This window comes from Hibiscus syriacus, unplaced genomic scaffold (genome assembly GCF_006381635.1).
Source record: "Hibiscus syriacus cultivar Baekdansim isolate YM2019G1 unplaced genomic scaffold, ASM638163v2 tig00001825_pilon, whole genome shotgun sequence".
Taxonomy (NCBI): Eukaryota; Viridiplantae; Streptophyta; class Magnoliopsida; order Malvales; family Malvaceae; genus Hibiscus; species Hibiscus syriacus.
Window position 1 is genome coordinate 959,485 of NW_024061893.1, and position 22,447 is coordinate 981,931.

Below are 22,447 nucleotides of genomic sequence, written 5' to 3' on the forward strand. Positions count from 1 at the left end.
TATTTTCATTTTACAATCCCAATTTAACTAAAACTGCATTTAGGGATGAATCAAAAAGGACGGATAGAATAGTCGGTTCTTGAAAATTTTAAATTAACATATATTTTTAAATGTTTTCTTTATATTTTTAATTGATAATCTATTTTCGTCACTTAAAATTTTATAAGTTCACCCCTAAATATATAATCTTGTATTTATCTTTAGTTTTAATTTTTAATAAAACACAGCATTTCAATGGGAGAAAGATGAAATCTTGCACTTTAGATTATAAAAGCTTTAAACAATTAAAATATATTAAGGGGATCTTGTCAATAAGAGTTTTAACAGCACCATTTAAGGTTGATCAAATTATAGTAATATTATGTGATTATCAAATCGACTCGGATTTTAAGTAGTAAATCATTCTCTTTACTCAGTTTTTATTATTAAATTTGGATTTTAAATTATTATTCAATATTACCAACAATGGTTGGTTTAAGTAATATAGAGTTTGATATCACTTAAGTAGGTCTTGAGTTCGAGTCCTTGTGTATGCAGAAAATTCTCGTTGGAAGACTCACCAACCACAGTCAGGAGAGCGATCCGGATCGATTTGGATTAATCAAAGCCTGTAACAACATATATTAAGTCGTTTGTATTTATATATTAAATAAAATGAAAATATATTAATTACATTTGTAACAACATAATTAACTTTAAATACTTCCTACTGATGCCCCAATGGTTAGAGGGTTTTAGCAAAGTGAATTGATTTGTTCAGCTTTGACTTTGATAGTAAATGAATCAGGTTTGGATGAATAAGAATACGTTGTGTTTATTTTTTTAAAATGTTTGTGTTCGGTTTGTTTTCGTTTGAATTTTTAATATTATGTTCGTGTTCATTTGTTTATTTTTAAAGTTGTTTGTATTCAGTTCGCTAAAATGATGAAATTATACCATTAGTCCTTAAGCTCCTTAGGGTGCGTTTGGTTCACGGAATGTAAGATTACCAGTGGGAATGTAAGATTACCAGTGAATAAGATTACTGGGAATGTTGTATTTTGTGTTTGGTTGGCTTAGCATGAATGTAAGATTATCGTGTTTGGTTAAAGGAATAAAAGATTGTTGGAATGTATATTTGACCAAATTGTCCTTATTATATATTTGTATAATATTACAAGTTGGAAAATATTTATATATTTTCTTTAAAAAAAATTAAATTCATAATATTTATATATTTTTTTACAAAATTAAAAATAAAAAAAAGTTTAATGAAAGGGTAAAATTTTATTTAAACCCTTGATCTTCATATAAAATTTTAATTATAGATTTTTTTTTGTAAATCTAAAATAATTTAAGGATAAATTTATAATTTAACCTTCGTAGAATTTTTATTAGTCAATGACAGAAGAAATATATTTTTGAAAAAAAATAAAAATTTAAGGGCATTTTAGTCCAAAATATCGGTAATCCAACAATACATAAGAAAAATGAGGTAATGACATTTCCGGTAATATACCAATAGTGGATTTTTTTTGTATATTACCGGGAATGTCATTACCTCTATTTCCTTAGGTATTGTTGGATTACCGACGTTTTGGACTAAAATGCCCTTAAAAAAATTTCTTTCAAAAATATTCTTATTCTGTCATTGAATAATAAAAATTCTACGAATGTTAAATTACAAATTTATCCTTAAACTATTTCAAATTTACAAAAAAACTATAATTAAAATTTTATATGAAGTTCAAGGGTTAAAATAAAATTTTACCCTTTCATTAAACCTTTTTATATTTTCAATTTTGTAAAAAATATATATAAATTTTATGAATTTAATTTTTTTAAAGAAAATATATAAATATTTTCTAACTTGTTAAAAAAACAAATATATAATAAGGACAATTTGGTCAAATATACATTCCAATAATCTTTTATTCATTTAACCAAACACGGTAATCTTACATTCCTGCTAAACCAATCAAACACAAAATACAACATTCCCAGTAATCCTATTCCCTGGTAATCTTTTATTCTCACTGGTAATCTTACATTCCGTGAACCAAACGCACCCTTAGGCTTCATAATTAGAATTCCAAAGTTCAACTTATGTTCAATTTAGTTCATACTCTCATCAATATTTTAAAATATAAGAAATTAAAATGAAAAGTAGAACCCGATAAACGAGCTTATAAACAGGTCGATAAACGAGTCAATAAATAAGTTTGTTCGTGAACATAAACGAGTCAAACACATCTTTGCACACGTTCATTCTTTTATTAAATTAACATAAAATTTTGTTCATATTCATTTATTTAGTTTGATAAACAAATATAAATGAACGTTATACGAATGATTCGAATAATTCATTGAACACTATATTCATTTACACTCATACTTTTGAACCTGGAGCTCTACGTGCTTACCTCTAGTAACATATAATAACAAATAATATTTTCTTAAAAAAAGTTTTATTGTGATTATATTATAATATTTATTATTTTATTTAAATAAATTCATATATATTTTATTGATAATATTATCTGAATTCGAATAATCGATGTAGAGTTTATCATTTTATATTTATTAAGATCATTTTTCAAAAATTCATACTAATAAAAAATAGTTTAATTAAAATGATAAATTTAAATATTTAAAAGAATGCTTTATTTTAGTGTAAATTAAACTCATAAAATATGAAAAAGAGAAAAGTTAAAATATATGTTTTTAATTTCCGCGCCGTTTGAAGATTCTCTATTTTTAACGTCGTGAGGTAATGTTAAGGGTAAAAAGGCACAAGGAAGTCCAATAACGGTACATTAACGGTTTGCAAGAGAAGAATGTAAGAGCATAGAGTGATTATCGAGTGAGTAGATTGTGAGTTGGATAGTGTTCAATTAGTGTTAGTTAAAAATTTTATTGTTTTACTCGACTCATTGTTCGTTAAGTTCGTTAAATTTTTGCTCGATTTGTGCTCATTAAAAAGTTTGTTGCTCGACTCATTACTCGTTATGCTCACCAAAATTTTTACCTTATTTTTTAGTTATAAGTAAAATCTTCTAATACTATACAGAACTTAATATAAAACATAAATTAATAAATTTAACCAAAAATATTATCAAAAGAGTGTATGAAATAATTTCAGTCTAAACTTTAAAATAACAATCTACAAATACATTAAAATAATAAATATGTTTGATTTTTGAGTGTAATAAAATATTAATTAATAATTTAATATTTTTTTATTATTTATTAAAAAATTAATAGATTAATAATTTATCATATTTTCTATTATCTATTAGTAAATTAATATTTTTTAATAAAATAATTTTTTATACAAGAGCCCTTAACATTACCGAGCCTTTGATTAGTAATGAACGGCAAGAATTCTCTGTGATCTACCCTTGCGGTGTAACGGAGGGTGAGGAGATTGTATTAAAAATTGGCTTTGAAAGCCAGAGAGATCATTTCGTTTCCTGAGAAGAAGAAACATCCCCCTGTTACTCTTTCTTTCTCTTGTTTTCTTATTTCAATTTTCCTCTTCTCTGCTACTTCACTTCTACTTTCTCAAGAACCAAACATAATACCACCGAGGAAAAGCTAAAAACTAATTATTGTTTGATTAATTAGATGTTGACGATCTAAATTCTAAAGAAAGCCGTGCGATACAGAGGGAGGAAGGGAGAAAAATCTGAGAATTTGTGAGGTCTGTCATTGAGAGAAAAGATTGATTATATTTTGGTTTACTGTAATGGATTTTCATTTTCTATTTTCAATGGCTGTTACAATCACTCAGCAATTCTTCTTTTTCTTCAGATTTTATAGATACAATCAAAGAAATTGAGGAACATTTTTGCTGGTTCTAGTTGATTTTGAATATATGTTTCTCTTCTGTGGAAGATATCTGAAACAACGACATATTTCAATGATTTTGTTTCTGACAATTTTTTTTTTCTTTTCTCATGACAGATACATTTTTTACGACTGCAGAGCTACTTTCTGAAAAAATTTCGACTAAATTAATATGCAAAGAGGCAGATCAATTGCTTACATATCAAAATCTTAAAATATTACATCAAATGAAAGGCTTAAGAATAGGCTTCCAATGTTATTATTTTGTTGAAAATCCAAAGTAAAATTTGTGTTTTCTTACCAATAAGATCAAAAACCTGACAACCTGTGTATCGATTCTAAATATACCTAAAATGATTAACTCGCCACTAATATGCCAGCGCCAGGCTTTTTGTTCTTTTACATATCATGGGTTGTATTTTATTTCCCCTGCATCTTCTTCCTTCCTTCTTTTTTAGCATGTTGGGTGTTCTAGTAATTGTTTGTTTTTATCTAGTTTGATTTGATTAAAAATCGAAGATTTCTCCGGCAGAGGCGATTTTTCTTTCTCTAGAGACCTCCATTTTATATCTATATTGAGCATTAAGAGTATTTATTTCAGATTTTTTTCCTTTCTTTCAGTTTGCTATTTTTTCCCCACGGAGTTTCAGTCGTAAGTTTCATCTTAGTCCTTCACTGAAATCTCGGAAAAATAATATATATATCTATATTGAGCGGTCCTTCAACTCTTTTTTTTTTTTTGAGTATTTGCAATATGAATGTCGAAGATGTTGATGATGAGGAAATATCTAATTTGAGGTATTGTTAATAATTAAATATTTTATATATTATTTTCATGATTTATTATAAATTTGAATAAAGAATCACTTATTAAATAATGATTTTAAAGATACAGAATTGATTTGGGTAATAAAATTTTATTATGGGAGGAACTCATGTCTTGCAAAATGGGTTAACCTCTATTTGTCTGTCGCTTTAAAGATTAATTTATCGGATTGTTGGTCATTAATTTTGCTTAAAATCCTAAGAAGTGGGTTGATTTTAGAAATTACAAATTACTTTAAATTTCTTATACACGTTTCCCTAGTTTAAAATCGACCCAATTTTATCAACGCTATTCAGAGCTATATTACTTTAATATGCATTGTTTATTGAACTAGTCAAGGAGTTTGAGTAATTAAAATATCATTCTTTTTAAAGATTATGAGTTTGAGTAATTATATGTACATAGTATATATGTGTTGTTAATAATTAAAAAAAAATTCTAAACATATACTACCTTATAATTACCATAGACTATTCAAAAAATAATAATAATACCTTATAATATATTTTCCATTGCTTGATTTAAATATCAAAATGCATCGAAATCATAAATAATTTAACTTATCTGTGGAAAGCTTTGCATATGAATCAAATTTCTCGGCTAATCTCTGCGTTTTTAAAAATTGACCTTAATAGTATGAAATAAAGTTGTTCTTATAAAAAAAATATAATCAAGAATATAACATCCTTGTGGGTCAATTATTAACCACACATGGAACTTGGTTGTACCAACATCTTGTCTAATTCTTCCAGCAGATTTTCACCTAAATAAAATAAATAATGTGATTCAACATTTGCAATAACAATATTGTTGAAGAAAAGGGCGAACGTAGCTTACACCTTACAGCTTCAAACAGGACAAAACAATTCTGTGATGGACAAACTAGAGATGGACATGTATCCTATATAACTGAGTTTCTCTCCAAACTAACTTATTGTTGATGGAGAATAATATATTTCATTGTCTGAATGAGATTAGAAATAGAAGAGATGGCCCACCATATGATATGAAAGAGAGAATAGCACTTTACTGGTGAAGAAGCTAAAAGAGTGGAGAATAAGAATAATGTTTGCATATTCAAGAAATGCGATGAACATGCTCTGGGATTTAATTATTTATCATTGACTTCAAGCTTTCAACTAAACCACCACCTTAGGTTTTGCAATGCACTTCGATTCCGATCTGTCCAGTAACTTAAGACCCACGCTAGGCACCAACAACAATGGTCCTACTCCTCTGTTTTGTGTTATGCTATGGCGTCATCCCATTGTTGCTTCAAAGGCAATATTTGATTATTATATAATATTATGAGTAAACTACATTTGTTGTCACTGGATTTTAAAGCATTTTCACTTTAGTCATTGAGCTTTTAGAAATTTCATTTCAGACACTAAAATTTTAATTTATTTTTATTATGATCACAATCGTTAGTTGTTGATGGGAAAAGTTATATAACTTAGATTCTATTGTTGCCGCATGTATTATTTTCTAATGGCAATATGAAATAATAACTCTTTATTTATTATTTTTATTCAGAAAAACTCTATTTATTATATGACATGAACATTGGAACCAACCAACAAAAAGGAAAAAAGAAGAACACAAAAAGGAAAGGACCCCATTAGTTAATGTTAGGGAGAATAGCGGATATTTTGCATGTGCCATGGTAGTGACTAGTGAGTGGTGGACAATGCTCTCAGCATTATTGACATTATTTAATGATTTAATACACCCACTGAACTTGGAATCACAGTTTTTAGTGGGTAGATGTGACTTTAAAATGTGATCAAACTTTAAAGCAAAGCAAGACCAAAAAGTTAGAACTGGAAATGTCCGATCTGATTATTGTAAGCGAATATGGTACTACTATTGTTTGGCTGCACAGAAAACGCGAGAAAATACGCAAAACACAAACAACAAATGCAATAAACAACGAAAATAATGAAATATATGTATAAATAAAAAATTATATAGTAATAAAAATGATATCAGTCCATAAGAATACTGAAACAAAGAAATCCAAACATCATCAACCATGAATAATATGTGCAGTGCATCACATAGCTAATCATCTCCCTAGACTCGGATATATATATATAGTCACTCCTACACATACTATTACTGCTAAAACTCCACATGAAATTCAAAATCCAAAAAGATGGTATATAAAAATGAAAAAACAAGGACCCTATGTACGCCATCCATAGCTACGAACCACCAGAGTAAACATCCTTCAGATCCTGAGAGTATAGCCGAAGAACAGAACCATGATGGCGGCAAAGAAAACAGAAACGAATGAGGATGAGACAGAGATGGCTCCTGAGGTGGGACTCGGAGCTGGGGCATCAGCAGCGATAGCTGAGCCCATGAGAGCACAAAAAGCGACGAGAACAAGCATAAGAGATGCCTTGGACAGACCCATTTCTGCAGTTCTAGACTCGAGCGTTGCCTAAAGCAGGAAATTGGCTCTTTTGCTTTCTAGATGAAAGATGGAAACAATGTGTTTGGGAGGACGGATAGGTGGGGTCTAATATATAGATAGAGAAGCGGAAAGAGGGAAAGGTCGGGCAGCTGTCCGGGTTTCCAGCATGGAGATTCATATCGTAATAGTTTTACAGCTGGGACTCTTAGCGCCTACCCGAGTTTCCTTAACTTAGCTCATTTAATTATACGCGTGTCAATTTTTCATTAACCGCTGTATTTTTTTAATGATGTGACTAGGTCTGATTGACGTTTGAAACGCAGACGTTTTCCGTCGCTGTTTTGGCTCATTTCTCTATGTACTTCCATCCAAATGGGATTCATCTTCATTTCAAGGAAGGCACTACGGAGCTACAGCTTAAGCATCGAATGGCCAATGGAAAGGGTTCGAAAAATTGATGGAGGTTTGGTATTTATCCGTGTTAACACGCGCATAAGATTACGGTTGTGAGGTCATAATAGAAGAAATGAGAGGAGACACGAATGGGGCGGGCAGGCAGGACATCAGTTGACGGATTCCGTCGTCAACTAACTGAAAATTTTGCGGATTCCTTGAGGGACCCTCAAAACACCACATGACAGGTTGAGCCAAATGAGGGAGAACACGTGGAGGACCCCAATGCACACTTATTTTTATTTAAAATATTCCAAGCCAAAGACAGGCGGACACGACTGTTCCCCCCCCCCCTCTTAAACCCTGGTTCTGCTGTAAGAATCTTCCCGATGTCTTTGTCCCATTAAAATATTTTTTTAAAATTTTAATCATAATTATGTAAATAATTAACTTTTATAAAAACATATATTGAAAACTTATTTGATTAAAAGAGTCTTCAAAATATGTTTTCCTAAATCTATGGGTTTGATCAATGAATAATTGAGAAATGAATCTTAACCAGAATACAATCTCGAAAGGAAAAAAAATCAATTCCATATATTCAGAATTATGAAATAATAATAATGGCCACTCACATTGATTTATTTTTTGAACTTGTCTGTACAAACAGATCAGATTGGGAGTTCCAAAAAATTAGGAGAGTGTACAAGTAAAACACAAACATCATGTATCACTGAAGAGGGTTAAATTTCACCTTTGTATGCAATGACTAATGAAATCAAGGAAAGGACCTGGTATGCTACCAATAATCCCATGAATCCAATCTCTAATTTAGCATCAAGATCAAAATCTGGCAGTGGCAGGTTCTATGTTTACTTCATCACTCCACAGTCAGAACCCCAAAACCTTTGGTGCTATCCGTAATAAAGGCTCCATGGCACTCGGTGCAAATTTTCTGGTGAAAAGGAAACAAGTCGAACTCGGCTGATCGTTGTACCTACATTCGTGACCTTCGTGGATTCTCTTGAAAAACTCTTCTGTAATGTCTGATCTACCAAATGTAGCAGGATGAGGCCCACCCCTTGACCAATCAACCCATGTGATGCTTCTATTTGCCAAGAGATTTGGTGACTGGATTGTTAACATGGTGGGGAAGTAATGCTCGTCAACGTAACATGCTGGTCGGCAGAACTGTTCAAACTTTGGATAAAATGTAACATCTTCCACTATGTTGATTGCAAGCTTCCGGTTAACTTCGAACCACTGGGACCCCTTACGCCATTTGCTGATATTCACCTCAGGAGCCATATTATGATTGTAACGTCCTCTACCAAAAGGCCCAGGGTCATCAAATGCACCCATGTAGCTATATTTGGATTTCATTATGTACTGGTAGACAACACTGAAATTGTATACCGGTATGCAAGACTCGGAGAGGAGGATAAACCATTCATTCGACATGTCAAGCAAGGCATTAGAAAGGAGCCTTCTCTCAGCATCACACATGCTCATCCTTCCCCATTCAGCAACCTGCCAAGGAAGCAAATACAGAAATCAGGAACTCCTCTACCCCCAAAAAAAAGGGGGGGAGGGGATGCAAAATGTATAAAAAACTATATTTGAAGTGTTGTAGAACAAGTGCAAATAATTTATTTAATGAAGATGGGAATTAAAAAAAAAATCAGCAATAACAGCAATTTGCTTAGGTGTGGTGTAACTGAAAGAGAGATGCTTAATACAACAAAATAACAACAGGTAATATGAAGATGACAGTACCTAGGAGCAGAAGAAAATTACCCCGTAGGCTTGACCCTCAAATACAACAGCCAACATTTTACATAGTAATTATAGGTCATACCTAGGAGCTATCACAACAGCCACTTTAACATCATATGATTCCAAAGAGATGAAGAAGAAGACAAGGATAAAAACACAAACTTTTCTAGTAAGAATTGAACCATTCAAGATTACGAGCACTAATTTTCAAATCTGTCCTAGTCTCTGATATGTCTGGCAGAACTTCTTCATCTTTTTCCCTCTTTAACAGATTTTTCTATCTTCCAATGGAAACCCAAACAAAAAATCACCTCTTTCACACCTAGTTTCACTTAAAGACCATGATTTTAAAGCCAAGCAAGAATCCTGTGAAATTCAAATCACAACACATTGTCCATCTCCTACCTGGTTCTAAAGCAGACCTTTAGTTGACTATAAGCAACCATTCCCCCACTCACAACTTGAAAGGTCTCCAAACCATACAGTTTTATGTCACTTTTACATGACATTGAAAATGACTTTGTCTCTCTAGTTGCAGCAAGCATTGATAACAAGGTTTGATATAATATCAGGGGTCTTAAACCCAAATTGCAGTTTGAAGCTCAAAATAAGCACACAGTATATCTAGATAGATTTCATAAATTGATGGCAATAACAGATCCAGGTTGAACAATCAAATATATCTCGTGCTATCAATATGGATACATACATGTATGTCTATAAACAACAAAAACTGCAATTTAAGGCATACCAACTGTCGTTGAAAAGAAAGAAAAATAGAATGACAGGACATCAGGCAGCAGTTCCATGAATAGCCTTCAAAAACCAAATTTCTGATCATTTATGTTAGCATGTTAACCTGTCTAACACCAAGAATTCCCAGATAACAAAATTTTAGAAGTTACCCAAGCATGCTATTCATTGTCAGCATAGAAGCTACAGATGAGAATTTCTAGATAGAATAAGAACAAAGCAACGGAACTTACTAACTCATCGTGAATTACATAAGCAAGTAAAAACACACACAAACCACGCCACAGAGAAACAAATAATAAAATTCAGAAACAAGTGAAAACTCAGATTAAATAATGAATGGGAGTTTAAGTACCATACTTGACTTGGGATTTGTCTCCGGTAGAATACTGAAGAACGAGGGAAGTCGGACTTGAAGGACGGCAGTGAATGAATATAGATGGAATAAAGGCCTTCATGGCCCTTGAAAAACCTCTCCCAAAGAGGAGCAAGTGGCAAGGGCCCCTTGGTCAAGAACATAAAAGCAATCTTCGGAAGTCTATTAAATGGATACTTCATTATTTGCGGCACGAAAGACGCCCTCCATAATAACTCGTTATCACTCATTGAATGAAGCAAATTGTTGGGGTTTTCTCCAATTTTCTAAACTATTTGACTGTTCATAACACGGCACAAAACTAGACTTCACTGTAGTTACCGCGCTATAAATCCCGGAACGCCGGATCGTATATATAGTGATGATCGAAAAAGTAATACAGAGAGCAATAAAGAATCCAAATAGCTGCAGTGCCCTCCATGGCAGAGTCTTATATTGGTTTGTCCTAGTTGTAACCCCCGGATCCTTGCCTTCCTCTAATGACCCGACCGATCCAATTCTTGTTTGCATCTTTCAAGACAACACTTAAACCCGAATTCAACTTCCGGGGACAGATCCAGAAACCATGTCCTCTGTTTCCAGGTCAAATGCAGTAAACTAAAAGCTCTTGCATCTTAGATCCCTAAACAATTAATTAAGCCACACAAAAAATCAAATCTCCGGGTTTTTTCGTATCTAAAGATCTTAAAATATAGACCTTTTTGACAATAGAAACAATCATATAATTACAGATCTAGAGACGAAAAGTTGTACTACCAGACCCAAAAAATATGAATACTCAAAACTATTGTAGCGAGAACAAAAGGTATTGGATAAACAGTGTTCCTATCAAGACCCTAAGCCAGGATCAAGGTAGAGAACTAATCTGATGAAAGTGTTTTTCCTAAATATCAGAAAACTGGGGGAAAAGATGATGAATATAGTAAACGAATAAAAGAGGGGGGGGGGTAAAATCAAATTTTAGGTGCTTGAATGGTAGCCAGATTAGTATTGATCATCATCAATATTGGAAGAACAGTAAAAGAGATTAGGCAGAGGAGGACAGAAAATTTTGGTAAAAGAAAAGTACAGAGAAATGGAGAAGGTTGGCTAGTCTACAGTTTGGAATAAATAGCATAAATGAAAATTTGTACTTTGGATTTTTCAAGTTTCTTTGAACGGGAAAGATATAGGAAGGCCCCAGCCCTGCGAGGAGTGATTAATTTTCATTTCTCTCTCCGGACTTAACATCAATGTTAACGGTATTTAACGCTCAGTCGTTAATCAACCTGGTGTTTTTTGTTTTTTATTCTTTTTTATCATTAACGTGCGTCCGTTCTCTATTCAGCGAGTTAAATTAGGTTTCAACGTAAAGATTTGAAACTAAATTATGAAATTTCAAATATATTTTTTAAAACTTTTATAATATTTAATTAATTTTTGATAAAATGTTGAACGAACGACATTTGATTCTAAACATCAAATTTAATAAAATATTGCAATTATTGCATAGATATGATCGATATATTCACCATTAAGATTTGTTATGACTTGGTGATTAGATTATTGAATCAATAGAAAGTAAAAAAAGATGAAACTGTTTTAAAACATTTTTTCTCGTCAATCATGCGAGTAGTAGATGGGTATATTGTTGGGGAGTAAAAAGGAGAAAGTAGCTTCGTTTGTAGATAAAAACTAAGATATAAGCAAGGCGGGCTACACAATTGTGAGGGTTTGATGACCTGAGAATCTCATTCTCGATAATGTTTTATTATCAATAGTAGATTTTTTGGGGTATATTACCGGGAATGTCATTACCTCCCTTCCCTTAGGTATTGTAACATTACCGGCGTTTTAGACTAAAATGTCCTTAATTTTTTATTTTTTTTTCAAAAATACCATTCTTCTGTCATTGAATAATAAAAATTCTACGAAGGTTAAATTACAAATTTATCCTTAAATTATTTTAGATTTACAAAAAAAAAAATCTATAATTAAAATTTTATATAAAGTTCAGGGGTTAAACAAATTTGTACCCTTTCATTAAACCTTTTTTATATTTTTAATTTTGTAAAAAAATTATATAAATATTATGAATTTAATTTTTTAAAGAAAATATATAAATATTTTACAATTTGTAATATTATACAAATATATAATAAGGACAATTTAGTCAAATATACATTCCAATAATCTTTTATTCCTTTAACCAAACACGGTAATCTTACATTCCTGCTAAACCAACCAAATACAAAATACAACATTCCCAGTAATCTTATTCCCTGGTAGTCTTTTATTCTCACTGGTAATCTTTTATTCCCACTGATAATCTTACATTCCGTGAACCAAACGCATCATGAGGGTAATGTTGCCTAAACCACGAGGCATAGTGAGGATGCAGTTGACCAAGTTATAACACCGTGACAACAGATAAATTTAGAAATTAAAAAAAATTAAATTGAAATTATAAAAATAAAATTAAAGTTACTTAATTTTTAAATTTCACGGAAAGAAATATCACTCCTGTTTGTTAAAATATTTTTTAAAAAATAACTATTTACTTCTATTTCAACTTAATAAATTTTCTTTTAAACAAAAGGGTTATTTTTTATTCAGAATAATCCATCAATAAATTAGATGACAGTGATTAAATAAAAAGAAAAAAGAAAATAATTTTTTTACCGGTTGCAATAAATATAAGTATAACTTAAAAGTATACCACCCGATGATACTGAAATGAAGCATACCACAACAGTTTCTTGCAGTTTTATTTCAAAGGGTAGGAAACATATAGGTTTTCCAGCTCGTAACGAAAATATCTTTAAGAAAAACAGGTGATTATCTGCAAACAAAACTAAAACCTAAATATCTTTAAGCAAAGCAAATTATCTTCACGACACCAAAAAAAGAAAAATCAAGAAAATCACAAAGGCGCAAGCATAATGCGATTCATCAATCGGTTCAAACGGAGATGACTTGAGTAACAATAAGAGAAACAAATCTGCTTTTAATGTAGATAAGTAACGAAGCAATTCAAAAGTAGAAAATCGTATCAAAATGGAATGAGGTCAGCTGAAGCAAACAAAAGCAAAGTCAAGGCAAAGTGAGAGGGAGGGAGAGACTATGAGCAGGTAGGAGAAGGAAGGATCGTCACAGCCGCCCTGAGGCTGGAGGTTGGTTAGGTTTTCGAGTTCGGCAGCGATCTTCAGCATGAACTTCACCATTTTCGCGTTGATTAGCAGCGTCAGACACAAGCTTTCTCTTTCACACTCTCCAGTAGACTGCATTGAAAAAAATGGGCCTTTACTACTAGAAAATTGTTTCCGAGGATTTGACGATTTTTCCTTTTGTTGTTGGACTCCAGCGTGGCCAAGATTAACAACTAAATACTTGCCACGTGGACTTGAATAATAATTAAGTATTAATTTAAATAATAATGTATGATTCAATTTTTTAAAATTTTACTTAATTTGATTCAATCAATGTTAAATTTATTCAATACTGTTTAATTTTATATTTCTAAAATTGATACAAATGCAATTATTATTATAGTTTACAGATACGAAAACCACGAATACAAAGACAATCAAAATCAACTTAACATAAATGTAACCGAATGAAAACTGGACTAATACTTGATCAAAAACAATTATTGTAACTAAAATGATTGGTTCAAGTTGTTAAGCAAATTGCTTAAGCAAGATCTCTAGTTCGAGCCTTTGTGTATATAGAAAATCTCTGTTGGGAGACTCACCCACCAAAACCAGGTTTGCAAACATAAGAATGCTAACATACCAAAATAGGCAAATGAATGCCAAGGGGAAAGTAACTAAACTACTTAAAGCTACCGAATTGATACTGTTGGTGGCTTCCAAGGTTTGAGAATAGATCGTCTTCCCCAGCTGCTTCGTTAGTAGAACTGAACCCAGTTTTACCAAGACCAGAGCCTGTCCCCATTGCTCTCCCCATATAAAATGAAGTTGGAGGTCCTTTCTCTCTTTCATCTACATCATTCAATCCGCCGACTATTCCTACATCGGCCAGTGAAACCTTCTTGGCTGCAAGGTTTCAAATGACAATACAAAAAGTCAAAAAAATCAAATACACATTTTACAAGCAAGAGTAGAGACTAGAGTCGGATAACTTACGAGCAGATATATTAAGATCAATTATTCCACGGCTTAGTGAATCAGCCCAAATTCCAGACTTAACCTGAAAACCATCCTTCTTTTGAGAAGCTTTAGAGTCTTGTGAAGACTTGGTGCTCGTGTTATTTAGTTTTCCATCATTAGTAGTGGAGTTTTGTTTTGGTTCTTTTGAAGCTGAATCAGAATGAGTTGTGAATGAACCAAAAATGTCCGATCCATCAAAATTGTTCAGTGGAACAGCAGTAAATGGATCAACAATGTTAGCATTTACTGGTTCAATGTTTCCTGCCATGGTTGGTTGCACAACAGGGCCAGCAGTTGAAAAGAGGTCGACAGTTGGAGATGCTGCAGGTGTAATGGCAGGCTGGGAAGCAAATAAATGAACCTGTTCCTGCACAAATGAGAAAAGGGGAAGTGGATTTCAGCTCCTCGTGATTAAAAGATATGGCCCAACTCCTTCATTAGCAAGTCAATACCTCTTTATGATATCTAACAAATTAATGAATATACATACAGAATGCATGCTCAATTAAAAGCATTTTTAAGATTACAGGTTCTGAAGTGAACTAGTTTTTTTTTTATTTGTGTGTGTTTTCATTAAAGAAATAAAACAGGTTCTGAAGGTAGTTCTATCTGTTTAAAAAATGACAAAATATACCATTACTTCCAGTGGAACAGCAAGAGGTAACTTAATAATGCTAGCATTTAAGGGCTCATAGTCTGCTACCTTTATGTCTGGTTGCACAACTGGATCACTGGAGGCAAATAAGTCCACAGTTGGAGAGGCTGGAGTAATGGCAGGCTGGGAAGCAAATAGATCAACCTGTGTCTGAGGACTTGATTCGTGAGTCACCTTGGTTGGTGCTGACACAAAAGTCGCATCAGCAAATAGATCAACATCTGCTGAATCAATATTCATAGCAGACTTTTCCATAGGGACTGATGCTGGTGCATCAAAGAGGTCGTCCATCAAACTAGGCCCAAACAGATCCACTTGATTAGAACTTCCAGACGCAGGCTCTGTCAAAAGAATAATCAACAATGCAGTTATAAAACAAATCCTACATAAAACCCATAACTGAAGAGTAAGGAGCATACTTTCAACAAACCCTAGGCCCGTCGACAAAATGAACTAGCAGAAACAGGACTTATAACATGTTTAAATTTAAGTTAGAAAGATAAAAAGAAAACCTATGAAGAAGCATTCTCAAATCTCAACTTAAGGAATGATTATTTTTTCTTACTAGAATTGGATGTTCCCCGGGGATCAAAATCATCAAATTCATCATTATAATTACTTGAAGGGGTGCTTGCGCTTTGACTATATTTATTTGAATCACTCAACTTTGAAGAGAATTTTTTCTTCGAGTCCTTGCTGCAAACAAACATTACAATATAAGATTATTGAAGTGCTAGGGAAAAGGAGGGGAACAGGTGCAAAAAAATGAATAAGTATATCTGCAAGGGTTGCAAGTGCTATGAACTTCCATCGTCAAGGTATTATGAATTGTGAAAAAAGGAGCCATCATCTAAAACAAACGGATTAACAAAAGCATCATGATTCCTATAACATAATGTATGGCATTGCAGCATGTAAAAGTAATTATGGAGTTCATAACCAAATAAAATGGATATGCCCAATAAATTTCTCCAACTTAAAGCTAATAATATAAACCCAGGTTATTAAATAACTTTCAAATAATAATGAACAGTGTAAGACATAAACCTTCCATGAAGTCTAGACTCCTTAGAGGAATTCCCTTGGCTCTCACTTGCAGTCCCTCCATGCATCTTCACATAGGTATCTCTATTCGACTTTTCTTCTCCATATCTGTTGCTTTCTTTATAACTGTCACTTTCTCCTCTGCTACTTAGGCCTCCATACCTATCCCCACCACCATGGAAGCCACCACTATTGTATGAGGATGCACCGGACTTATAAGTTATGCCACTAGATGACAGGCCAACGTACCTAAAAATAGTAACAGGCACAGTTAGTCAATGAAAATAACAAAAGCAAGCATAGAATTTCACTTCCAGAAGGAAAACTTACTTGTCACGGTTTGTGGCAGCTTTGTTCCTAGCTTCTTGTATCTTCTCTTTATTACTCAAAAGGCCCACTATAGTTTCCGCTTTCTTTCGGACATTGATTCCCATATCTTTCCCACTTGGCTCAACATATTCAAAACTTGTAAGGGACTGCGAAATGCAAAACAAATAGAATAAGTTGAATATTAGAGAAATTAAAGTTTGCTCCAAAAACATTGCAAAGAAAATTAAAGGAATTCAGGACTTACAGAGATCTGGAAAGTATGCTCTATTATGTCATCAACCGCACGTTCAGATCCATGAGAAATCAAATACTCAATAACAGTCAATGCCTGGTAGATAAATGGTTTCGGATGTTCAAGGCACGAAAAGCATAAGCCAACAAAGTTTGGAAGTACTTATCAATTTCACCGTATCAGATGGCTAGCCAGAATATGCATACCTTGTAAACATAGCGCCAGTCCTTTCCAGTCTCGCCCAATCTTGTCCAAAGCACATTCATAACCATCTGGGATTCAGAGCTACAAGATATGATAGTACATCAAATTAGCAGAAAGTGTCAGATGTCTTTCAAACATCAATCCACCACAAGAAAGACGCAAAACAAAATGTTAAAAGAAAATATTTGCAAAAATTGACTATTACAATTTCTTTGTGGCCTGTGCTATTTCAGCCAATACAGTGCCATGAGGGCCCCATGGTTCATTATCCGTAGCATCCAATACCTGCATACATTTTCCATATAAAATATGTAACCCGATCAATCTCAATATAGAACGGTGCATGCACTTCATATGGAAACTAAAGTATTACCAGAAGAAAAAAAGAATGAATATTGTCATGCGTACTGCAATATGTTTTTATCATTTCCTACCAAGTTCTGAACTAGTGACTCAGTTACATATTTTAAAAGATAAAACCACCAAATTTCACCACAAGAAAGAAGGTAACAATTTATTACAGATCAGGTGCAACATCATAAACTTTGACCCTTTCTATGATAAAAAAGGCAAAGCATGGAAGATCTAAAACATTGACTACGACTAAAAAGGTATTTCAATTTGCACCACTAATCGCTCCCCAAACTTGATGAAAGCATTTCAACACCGCCTGACAAACTTATAATCCAAAAGGTCAAGTAGAATATTAACATAAGTTACTTACGATGTCTTTCAGCTGAATCAAAAGCAATATCCTAGCAAGTAATAACTGACTTCAAATTCAGCTTCCAATAATATCATAAACCTTCGTTTCAAAGACGAATCCAGTACTTTCAGTATATATATTATGATTTCTCACAATCATTTATATTTTACACTCAACCAGTGTGGATTCTTTACTTCATTCACCAAACTATAAGCTTACTCTTTCCTTTTAAAAAAACAAATTTAACGAATCTAATAACGACTGATAAAATCATAAGCGTATTTCTCCATGCAACAAGCATCCGAATAAACATTAAATTGCAATTGATCTCACCTTCTGCTCGATCTCCGGAACCTTCAATACCTTTAGATTAACTTCCCTCTTTCTGAAATACCAAAAGAAAATGCATTTAAGATCAACTGATCTTTGATGAAAAACAATAAAAAAAAAACATAGATTCAAGATTTCGAGGAATGGGGGTTAGAGCTTACATTTCACGGACCGTCTGATCGAAGACCTTCATGAAATCCATCACCGATCTAACAAAAGGAGCAAGAGATTAAAACTGTCAATAAATATTAAGATGGATTCAGCAAGACGGCGCAGATCTGCGAGGATTTAAGATGAGGAATGTTCGATCCTGAACTCTTTTGTAGAAGCGATGGATTTACTCAGGCCGTGCTTTTTGAGATTATGATGATAATTGATGGGTCACAATATATCTTCATTTTCTTCCCTTTTCCTACTCTTTCCGGGTTTTTTTTTTACCCTTTTCAACCACGGCCACCTCCATTAGATTTAAACTTACAAAGTAACAAATTAATAAATAAATATTTTGAGTTTTTAACGACATAAAGTTGTAAACTGGAAACAAAATGTTAGAATTTAAATTTCTAGGGTTTAACTAAAGTGTGTTTGTTTTTTACACGCCAAAATTATTCCTTAAGGCAGGGATGTAGAATTGAGAAAAAAAATTATTTATTTGATCATCTATTTATTATTATGTTTTCATTTTAATCATCCACTTTAATTTATTTTATAGAAATTATAGTGTTTATAAAATATAGTGTAGAATTTTTACCTGATATGTTGTCAGTGAAAACAATTATAAATTGTTGAAACCTTCACCTCGAACCATCCAACGTACTAATATTAACCCAACGCCAACCAATTGTGTCCAATTTCCATGCGTTCGGTCGAAGCAGAGAGCCCGATTGATCCTCCTTCGTGGCTGGATTTTATTTGTTGGCCTAAATTATGCATCCACAGCCTGATTTTCTTTCACTTTATAGTCGAGACAACATTTCAGCTGCGTCTTTAAAATATATGACAATCAAATGATCACGGTGAATAATTAATGTTTTATGCATCCTTGATGTGAGTCAAGATAAACAATTGCTTACTTATTCTACCAAAATGACCAGAAATAAATTATTCTATCCTGGTGAATTATTCTCCCTTCAATCAAAATGGCACCCACCTTACGGGTGTAAATGGAATTATAGTTGACAAAAGATCATGAATTCAATGGGCCAACCTCATCGATTGGATCTATGCCTTCAAGTCAAAGGAAAACACATTCTTGTCAGCATTATTGATAAATTTTTATAATATCTTTAGTTGAAAAAACTAAAGTTACATTGATTAGGGAATTTATTTATTTATTTGAATGAATTATTAGAATATGTACAACTTTATAAATGCATTAACACCATAGAAATGATAGAAGCCGATGGGAACCATGAGACATATCGGTAACGAGAATGTCATTATTCTCTAAATTTTTAGATATCATATAATTCTCATCACTTTGGACAATAATACCACTAGAATAATCAATTTTTTTCATATAAATCATTCTCAATTATATTCTTCATGTTTAACTCAAAAAGTATAAACATAATAATAATACACGCAAAGTTTGATTTAGTAAAATATTAATAAATTTGAGTAGTTAAAATTATTTTATATATTTTAAAGTTTAATATATTGATCATTTACAATTTTCTGAAGTCAAAAAAATTAATACTATTGTAAAATATGTAATTATTTGATGTTTGGCGTCCACGTATAATTATTTCCAAGCATGATAGGAAAGATTACAGAGATAATATTAATATCCGGAAGTAAAGCACGATTCATAATGGTTCACAAAATGGAAAACAAACCGCTAACCATTCTTCGGCATCCCTTATAAGTCCTTGTAGTAGTAGCACCACAAAATAGGACTTCTCCGACCTCTCTTTCCTTGTCATCTATTTGCAGTGCCAAATATACAAATCAGATGCATCGTCAACGTTCACAAAGGCCACCGGTTTTTGTTTAAATTTCAATAGTAAATAAAAATAGATGCCGTCGTGCCGAGTACCCTATCCTTTCCGAAGAAACAGCTTCACTTCACCAACTCGGATACCCATCCAACATCAGGACCCGACCCGGTTGGTTCACGACGGCCAAGAGTATTTTCCTTGCTCAGCTTTGCATACATCCTTGCCCTCAACTCTCTCCCAGACTCCACTCTCGCCATCGCAGGTTCATCTTCGAAAGCGTTGCATTCCCAGAGGCTAGAACGAGTTGGAGTTGAAGGAGAGCTGCAAAAACCGGGTCGGACTGGGGAGCCACGAGGGGAACCGAATCCCGATCCCACTTGCAGTCCCCAGGCACAGGCACCACGCGTTTTGGCCTTACCGAGTTGCAGGCTTCTCGTAGAAGCATCAAGTTCACTCACCGAGTTAAAATGAGCCACTGGGTGACATAGGAGGTGAGTCAGGAGGTGAGTCAGAAGGTGGGGATAAAGGAGGCGAAGCCAAAATGGAAGTCGATGAAGTACCAACTAACTCCTGACGGTGGCGTATGGGCGAACCAACATGATCCTACCCATTTCCTCTGGGGCTCTGCTGTTGCAACACCCGAAGATGTTATGGCGTGTGAGCGAAAAAGCAAACCCTTCTTTTACAACATGTACTGTCCTTGCAAGGCTGAGTACGATAACGAGCAAGGTGGAGCCAACACTCGAAAACGTCGTGAGCCAACTCACGTGAATCGCCTCTTTTACAGTTTCCTTTGCGAAGGTCGGAGCAAGCACTTGCAGAGTAATGGAACTTTCTTGGGTACCTTCTTCGGGCCTTCTCACCCGGGTAGGCGTACAGATACTCGGTACAGTCATGTGACCTTCCACGCGCGCACCTCCTCACCTTGAACTCGTACATCCGGAAATGTTGGCATGAAAATGCATCGACAGGTAAGTCTGAATCCTCACTCGAAGACTCCGACTCATGGTCATTTGACGGTAGAAAACGGTGGAGAGATGCGAGGTAATCGACGGGACAAGGACTATCGAATGCATTGCTGCAGTTAAAGTTGACAAATGGAAAGTTAGCCGTCGGATAATTGGATAGGTCATCTGAAAGTATTTTTATCGTGCGATTTAATCGGATTGATTCTCCGATTATCATTTTTGGACATCGTTATTTTATTCTAAGGCCATCTCCGGCGCATCGCTTGAGTGGCATTCATCTCCACTTTGGAGATGATTCTATGCTCCAGCCCATCATCATTTTTATGTTGAATTGTGGCGTCGGGCTACTACAATTGGCGTTGCACTGTAGTTGCGCTACAATTTTTTCTTCTTTTGATTTTTGGTTTTTTTTATGATTTGAATGTTGAGGATTTTTTGATTTTTTTATTTGAATGTTGATGATTTTTTTATTCTGATTTTTGAATTTTTTCCTGATTTTAATATTGAGGATTTTTTTCTTCTGTTTTTTGGGTTTTTTATTATATGTAGAGATAATGATGGAGATGAATTACTGTTTCATCTTTAGAGTAGAGATAAATATGTTGTAGAGTAGATATGAGGGCTGAAGATGTCCTAACAAGAGCATCAGTTCTCTTGATTATAAACTGGTTCCTCAACCCGTAGTTGTTCCCACTTAATCATGGTTGAGTTAAAAAACTTACCACCTCTCTCCATATATGAAAATAGTACTCCTTTGGGGTGAAAAGTAAATAATTAAATAGCATATCTTTCTCAAACAACAATAATAATAATATGAATTAATATAGGAGAAAAAGTTAACATAGACGAAACATATTTTTTTTATTAATTTATGATGATTAAAAAGTGATATATATTAAAAGAAATTATTTAAAAATAAATATTTAAACACTCTTATAAATTATCTGTTCGAATTTATATGTATATTGTATGTATACACATTTAATTTTTATTATTTGAGTAATTATAGGTTCCTGAACCCCAAAAGTTTGAAAATTTAATATTTAATATTTTTTTTAAATAAATATCTCTAAAGAATTTATTTTTTTATTATATTTTAATTTTTTTATATAATTGTTGATTATTTTAATAAACGAGCTAAGCTTTAGTAATACAGTTGGCTGATGGGCCAAGGAAATTAGTGATTTGAGCCTTTGCGTGGATTTGGTAAAGTGCGTTACCATCGGATGATTCTATAGTTTGTCTTTCTGCGAGTTGAAAACTGTTTGCTTGTCCACTTGGGACCCCTCTTGATATTTTGAGTCGTTGTCTCTACGCTCAGAATAAACAGTATAAAATATCACGAGATCGACTCTATTTATTTAAATCGCTGTTCGATAAATCTTGAAAATAAATTTAAAATGAAATAAACCTAATGAAAAAGTGATATAAAAATTCTTTTAAACGTCTCAAAATAATTACTATTATTTATAATTACTCGGGTGTAATTGCATATAATTAATTAAATGTAACA

The 22,447-nt window shown here is 33.1% G+C and overlaps 1 protein-coding gene and 2 pseudogenes across 1 annotated transcript; all 3 read right to left on the reverse strand.

The window, feature by feature from the left end:
* Positions 1 to 8,084: 8,084 nt before the first annotated feature.
* LOC120135955 lies at positions 8,085 to 11,263 on the reverse strand (annotated as a pseudogene).
* A 2,867-nt stretch (positions 11,264 to 14,130) lies between these two features.
* Positions 14,131 to 18,453, reverse strand: LOC120135967 (clathrin interactor EPSIN 1-like). Its single transcript, XM_039152101.1, has 11 exons — positions 18,188 to 18,453; positions 18,030 to 18,081; positions 17,196 to 17,275; positions 16,993 to 17,071; positions 16,799 to 16,882; positions 16,555 to 16,700; positions 16,228 to 16,473; positions 15,746 to 15,876; positions 15,229 to 15,521; positions 14,502 to 14,892; positions 14,131 to 14,411 (listed from the first exon to the last, which is right to left on the reverse strand). Exons 1-11 carry the CDS (start codon positions 18,226 to 18,228, stop codon positions 14,188 to 14,190), a joined length of 1,767 nt encoding a protein of 588 aa, XP_039008032.1. The 5' UTR covers positions 18,229 to 18,453; the 3' UTR covers positions 14,131 to 14,187.
* Positions 18,454 to 20,004: 1,551 nt separating this feature from the next.
* LOC120135194 lies at positions 20,005 to 21,184 on the reverse strand (annotated as a pseudogene).
* Positions 21,185 to 22,447: the final 1,263 nt, after the last annotated feature.

Coding starts and splice junctions, on each gene's coding strand:
- LOC120135967 (XM_039152101.1), bottom strand. CDS start 18,228: ATGGATTTCATGAAGGTCTTCGATCAGACGGTCCGTGAAAT. Junction 17,072..17,195: donor GCACAGGCCACAAAGAAATT/GTAATAGTCAAT, acceptor CATATCTTGTAG/CTCTGAATCCCAGATGGTTA. Junction 16,474..16,554: donor GCTGCCACAAACCGTGACAA/GTAAGTTTTCCT, acceptor TACTATTTTTAG/GTACGTTGGCCTGTCATCTA.